Source organism: Cervus elaphus, chromosome 25 (assembly GCF_910594005.1).
Source record: "Cervus elaphus chromosome 25, mCerEla1.1, whole genome shotgun sequence".
Classification (NCBI taxonomy): domain Eukaryota; kingdom Metazoa; phylum Chordata; class Mammalia; order Artiodactyla; family Cervidae; genus Cervus; species Cervus elaphus.
In genome coordinates, this window is record NC_057839.1 from 8,105,933 (window position 1) to 8,112,067 (window position 6,135).

Here is a 6,135-nt window from a genome sequence, read left to right on the forward strand (position 1 = left end):
TAAGCACAGCCCACCCTGCACATAGTAGAAACACACTTGTGGCGAATGTACTGGGAAACTCTTTACCTCTTTAGTAGAGATCAGAGGAGGGAGGGAGGCTTTTTAAGATTATCCTGGAGGAAGGTATAAATGAAAAAAGCAACCAAGCAAATGGCCACTTATTCCTAGCTTTGGCTCTGGGTACACTTGGGTTCCCTGTGTGACATGTTGGGAAAAACATAGGCAGACACTTGAATTCAATACCAAGAGCTTAGTTCTAGTACTTTTTTAAAATAATTGATCACATTTCTCTACCACCCTGGCAACCCAGGCATCTTGTGGGACTGAGGGCCACCAAGGAGTATGGGATCAGATGCCAAAACACATTCTGAAGGACCTTGTTTTTCCCTATTTCAGTGATGGGAAAGGAATCAGAGGGACTGACCAAGAAATAAAGCATCGAGATTTCAATAGAAATGCCATAATTTATTCTGTTGTATAAAAAAGTCATCCTTATGTAACAAAATGTCTTCTTAGAAGAAGATATATATTATTTCAGGTCATAAATAATCAGCAAACATACAACTGTTGGCAACTTAAAAAACAAAACAAAACCAACACTGGTGCTTTCCATCAGTGCTGAAAACAAACCTGCTTAGGATATATTTACAGGATATTACAGTACTCAAACACAAAAATTGAGGTATTTGGTTCTTCTAGGAGTAGACACTGACATTTGTGAAGGTGGACCGCCTACACAAAAATAAATAAAACAAGGTATATTTTCATATGTATATGTGTTGTCGGGAATGATAATACTGGTAGGTATGTCAAGCATGAAAAGTGTCTTCAGAAAACAGGGACAAGCAAAAAGAAATTGGCTCTCACACTTGAGTCCTCTCTCTTCTGCCCCTTTCTGTCCGAGGGACTTGATGTACCCACTGTATGTTGGTCCCGAAATGTGCTGAGTTCAGCAAACATCTTGGCGCGAAGTCATCATTACAACTGCTCAGGAACCCAGTGGAACTTGGGTGAAATTAAATAAATAAGGACCAGCCCTCACGAGCCTCCTTCCCTGGAATTATTGCATTTCCACTTTCCAGAAGGAGCCTGGAATCCCGGTGGGTTGTGAAGATCACCTCCCGTGGCTTTTCAGCAGCTGGGAGAGGTCGTGATGGGGCTCTGAAGGTAGTTCAATGCACTGTTCGTGGGGTGGACCGGAATGGAGACCGGGAAGTTGAAGACGGTGGTGGTGGAGGCGCTGCAGTCAAGCACAGCCATGGCGGGGCTCCCCGCCTCTGCCGAGCAGTGGGGGGCCAGGACCTGGGACTCAAACTGCAGCAGCTGGCCCATGAAGCTGAAGTTGGGGGAGATGATGCTTCTCCTCTGCTTCACAAACTCAAAGGCCTCATCTAGCTTGACTCGATTAGTCCTCATGAGGTAAGCGAGGCAGATGGTGGCCGATCGGGAAATGCCCGCCTGGCAGTGCACAAACACCCTTCCACCAGCATTCTTGATGGAGTCTGGAAAACAAAGGGCAGCTGGTTATTTGAGAGCCCAGGAGAATGACCCCAACCAACCCCAGGTGTCTAAGAAATGTCACATGTGTCCTGTCCAGGACGGTCAATATCACCTCATGTCATCACAGACATACTGTTCGTGAAGGCAATGTGGGCACAGTGGATTTAAACAGCCAGGGATTTAAACCCAAGCAAGGCATCGCCACTAAGCAGATTGATACTGGACAGGTCAATTCAACCTTCTGAGATTCAGTTTGCTAATTTATAAAGTGGGACATCGAACCTGTACTTTGCTGGGACGCTGCCCGTGCCAGACTGATTTTCATGTCTAGAGGAAAGCTTAAAACTATGTCGCTCAAGTTCTTGCCATAGAGTTGTCTCAGTCGCTAAAACAGAAGGAGTGTGGCAAAGACCCAGGCATCTGTTCCATTTACCTATGAAGTCAATTGCCTCATTGAACCAGGAGCTGATGTCCGCCTTGTGGTTGTCCTCCACGGGGATGCTCTTGTACTGGTAGTGACCCTCGAAATGGTTGGGACAGTTCGCAGAGACGTTGATCAAGGCAGTGATGCCCAAGGCATCCAGCATGTCCTTGCGGGAAGCATGATAGGCGCTGCCCAGGTACAGAAAAGGCAGGATCTCCACTGGGCCACCCTGAAATCCAGAAACATCCAACGCTGGTCAAGCTTTGTTCAACGTCAATGGTGGTGCCCACATCCACAAAACCTCCCTGCTGGACAAGCTAGTTTCAATACTGGGTGACCCTCACAGCAGTGTTAACAGTGTAAATAAATAGGGGACGAAACCCATTTGCCTAGGCAGGGCCAACAAGCTAATTTCTGTAGTGCCAACAATTAGAGGCTCGGCTCCATCATACCATTTAACTATGGGATAAATAAAATCCCCGTGTCCCCTGTTATAAATAGAGCTGCATGTCACTTTATATATTTTCACTAGCGCAGCTCTGCCACCTTTGCCAGCTGTTCCTTCTCCCCTCCGGCACAGCCCCCTACTAACCTGATCGTAGAGTGGGGTGCTGCAAGAACTGCACCCCGATTCGGCGCTGTCAGGGACACTAGTACTCAGGGGAAGGCTGAGCCCCATGGCGGTCGACTGTTTGCTGCACAGCTCCGGGTAGGAAGCGGAGAAAGCTTCATATCCTCCTGGGAACACAAAGAAACACATTTTTTTTCCATTAGTACCGCCGAGACAGGGTACCTTCATACAACTTCCCCATCCACCAGGGCTGGAACTTTAGCCCGGAGAGGCCCAGGCGAGTCTTTGTTCCTAGAGCCAAACAAAGCCAACAAGTTCCCACAATACGACTCAGGCGTCCAAGCGCTCCAGGTGGAGCAGCCGCCCCCCCCGGAGCTGAGAACCAGAGGTCCCCAAACTAGGCGGCGGAGGGCGTGCGGCCCGCCCCCGAGCGTCCCCGAAGGCGTACCTTTGAGCAAAAAGATTTGCGCGCCGCGCGCCTCGCGGCAGAGCGCTCCGGCGGCCAGGGCCAGGGTGCCGTCGCGCTTGGCGCAGTCCAGCGCGGCGCTGCGCTCGTCCAGCAGCACCACGGCGTGGTAGGCGCCGGCCAGCAGGCGGCCGCGCAGCTCGGCGTTGGGCACGATGTGCTCCAGACCCATGGCACCCTTGGCCCGCCGACGCACGATGGTACTGAAGCGCACGTTGACCGAGCCGGCGATGTGGCCGGCGTTGAAAGCGAAGAAGGAGCGACAGTCCAACAGCAGGCACTGCGCCGCGCGCTCCCTCAGCAGCGTCCGGAGGCCTCCGGCGTCCAGGGAGACCACTTCCATGACCATGGCCGGCCCCAGCGCCCCCAGCGTGCAAGTCGTCCTGTGTTCTTTGTCCCGGGAAGCGAACAGCAGGGCGACGGCTTTCGAGGAAAAGCCCGACCCCGGTTTTCTTTGCGCCAAACCCAAACTGCCTTTGGACCGAGCGAGGGGTCGTTGGGTGGGACTCTCGACCGCCTCGGCTTCCTTGTTGCTCTCCCGACGGCCCTAACACTCGCGCTTCGCCCAGAGCCCCGAAGTCTTTCGCAGCGAGTCAGACCCGGTGGGGAGCGTTTATATTGTGGATCTGCGCAAGCAGGCGGGGCGGGGCGGGGCGGGGCGGGGCGGGGCGGGGCGCGCGCGCGCGGGCGCGCGCTGTGGGGGAGGGGATTGTTTGTTTGAATGACGCTCACGTGACTGGTATGGTGACGTCACCGCCCTGCCCGGTTTGGCGCCGGACTAGCCAAAGGCGAAGACGTCAGCGGCCTCCGAGTGGGGTCCGCTGGCTAAGCTCGGGCTCGGGCTCTGGCCCCCGCCCGGCCGTCCGGCCTGCGCCTGGCGCGTCCCTGGGGATCTGGTCCGCGCCGCTCTCCGGGCCCAGCGGGGAAGGGAGAGGGTGGACGCTCTGCCAGCCGAGGGCTGACTCCCGTGTGCGAGTGCCTGGGAGACCAGGCTGCGTGCCACCGGCCCCCGCCTCCCCTCCTCCCCCTCCACCGCGCTGCTTCCCGGCGTCCGCTCCTCCGCCGACCCGAGTCGAAAGGGGTTTCCTTTGTTACTGCATACACATGCGCCCCTTTTTCTCATTTCCTCGTACCCAGCAGGCGAGGAAACACGGGTTCCCGAGGAGAAGCCATTTATTATACTTGCCCAGTATCGCACTGCCGGGGGTGAGGGGACCGAGAGAAGACTGAAATGAGGGTCGGAGAAGAACTGAGTTTGTCCAGCCGAGAACAACCGGGGTAGGTTAGGGTGGAGGTGTTCCGGGAAACACATTCCTGTTCCCCAGGCTTTCCTGCTACTTTAAAATGTACATTTAACAAGTAAAATGCCGTCCAACCAAACGCCAAGCAGAAAAATGTCAATCCTAGTCCTGTGATCCTTACGTGGTTGCGAGCCTAGGAAGGCGGGTCAGGGATCTGAATTGAGGGTGGGGGTCGCAAGGTGCGGTTGTGGATTGCAGGCGTTCGGCGTTTAGTGAGGCGACCCCCCCAGTGCGGATCGACAGCGCCCCCCAGGGGCCGCCAGACACGTTTCTGGTCACGTTTACTTAAGACTGAGCGGCTTCATCTCTTTGTGGTGGTTTTTTCAGACTCTGTGCGACCTCATGGACTGTAGCGCACCAGGCTCCTCTGTCCACGGGATTTCCCAGGCGAGAATACTGGAGTGGGTTGCCAGGCCCTTCTCCTGGGGATTTTCCTTTAGTCCCTAAATATGTACTGACTGAGCGCCTACTAAGCGCTTGGCTGGGGCCTGCAACTGGGAACAGGAGCCCGGTCCAGCCCTGGGGCCCTGGTTCTTGCCATTAACGTGAGCTGGTCTCGAAATCCTACAGCGCTTTAAGAGGACTTACAGGACCTGGACAAATGTTTGGGGAGACCCCATGCGGTCACCCTCGTCGTGGGCTCTAGTGAAGCCCTCCGACCTCCCCACCCCCGGTGGCACCGAAGCGCTAGGTACACAAACATAAACATTGCGCCATCAGGCTGGGGTGCTGACTCAGGAACATTCTGTGGTTTCTTCCCCTCTCTAGGAGAGCGGGGGATTTCACTGCAACCCTGTGTCGCTGATCTGCTGATTGTATCAGCAGAGGCAACTTCTGCATTCGCCTCGCTTAGTTTCTGTGTCCTCACATGCTCAGGCTTTCTGCCTAATTCTAAAAAACTAAAAGGCTAAGTGCTTTTTTAAAAAGAGCATTTTCAGCCTTCAGGTGAACACTGGCCGAGTACAGCAAAGAGGTCCTTAGGTAATGGCAACATCCGCCCTGTATCTTAAAAAAAAAAAAAAAAAGATAAAAAAAAAAAAAAAAAAAAAAAAAAGAAAGTATTTGTTTATACTACTTATTCAGCTGAGGAACTCAACATATTTTATGCATTGAATCATGAAATGTTACAGCTGCTGACTTTTCACAGCATACCAACTTGATCTGTCCCAAGTTTTGTGTGTGTGTGTGTGTGTGTGTTTACCAAGAGCAGTTTTTAATACCTACACATTTTCTAAAAAGCAAACTTTTAAATATTAGAGCGGTAAGTGGTAGTGTGGCCCTACAGTCAGGTGTCAGCTGAGCTCTGCGAGGTTTTTCTCTCTAGCCTGTCTAGAAAGAGCAGAGCTTGAACCCCATGTTGTCCTTTTGCTTCTGGGTGATCCTAGCTGAATCTTTTCCCCTAATGAGCCTCTAAACTGACATCTGAACAATTGTCTTACAACTGCCTTCTTTGTGAATGATTTGAAGCCCAAGTTAGAGATGATAGGTATAAGGAACACAGGCCCTACCCATCCCTTCTTGTTATGATTCACTACATCTTTTGGTTTTCCCCTCCCCAGAAGAGCACTTCTTATATAATCATGGCATTTTTGTGTTTCAGCATTTGGCACGAGAGCCTGGGGAGGTCACCACAGGATGCTGGTAGGTGTGATTGGTACAGAGGTCCCTCCTTGCGACCAATCAACACACAATGGCTAAGGTTAGGGAGTCTGGTGGTAAAGATGTAGCCACCTAGGCCCTCAGTTCAGGACATAGAGGTGCTACTTCTGGTTGGAGATGGAGCCAAAGAGAGGCCCAACATAATCTGGTCTGTGGTGACTGCAGAGGCAGAAGGGACTGGAATTGTGGTCTTGGTAGGCAGAGGAGGGTGAAC

At 52.6% G+C, this 6,135-nt stretch overlaps 1 protein-coding gene across 1 annotated transcript; it reads right to left on the bottom strand.

Annotated features, from left to right (window-relative positions):
• Positions 1-444: 444 nt before the first annotated feature.
• On the bottom strand, positions 445-3,612 carry DUSP1 (dual specificity phosphatase 1). The gene is made up of 4 exons (XM_043887560.1): positions 2,944-3,612; positions 2,517-2,662; positions 1,934-2,153; positions 445-1,502 (listed from the first exon to the last, which is right to left on the bottom strand). Exons 1-4 carry the CDS (start codon positions 3,308-3,310, stop codon positions 1,132-1,134), a joined length of 1,104 nt encoding a protein of 367 aa, XP_043743495.1. The 5' UTR covers positions 3,311-3,612; the 3' UTR covers positions 445-1,131.
• Positions 3,613-6,135: the final 2,523 nt, after the last annotated feature.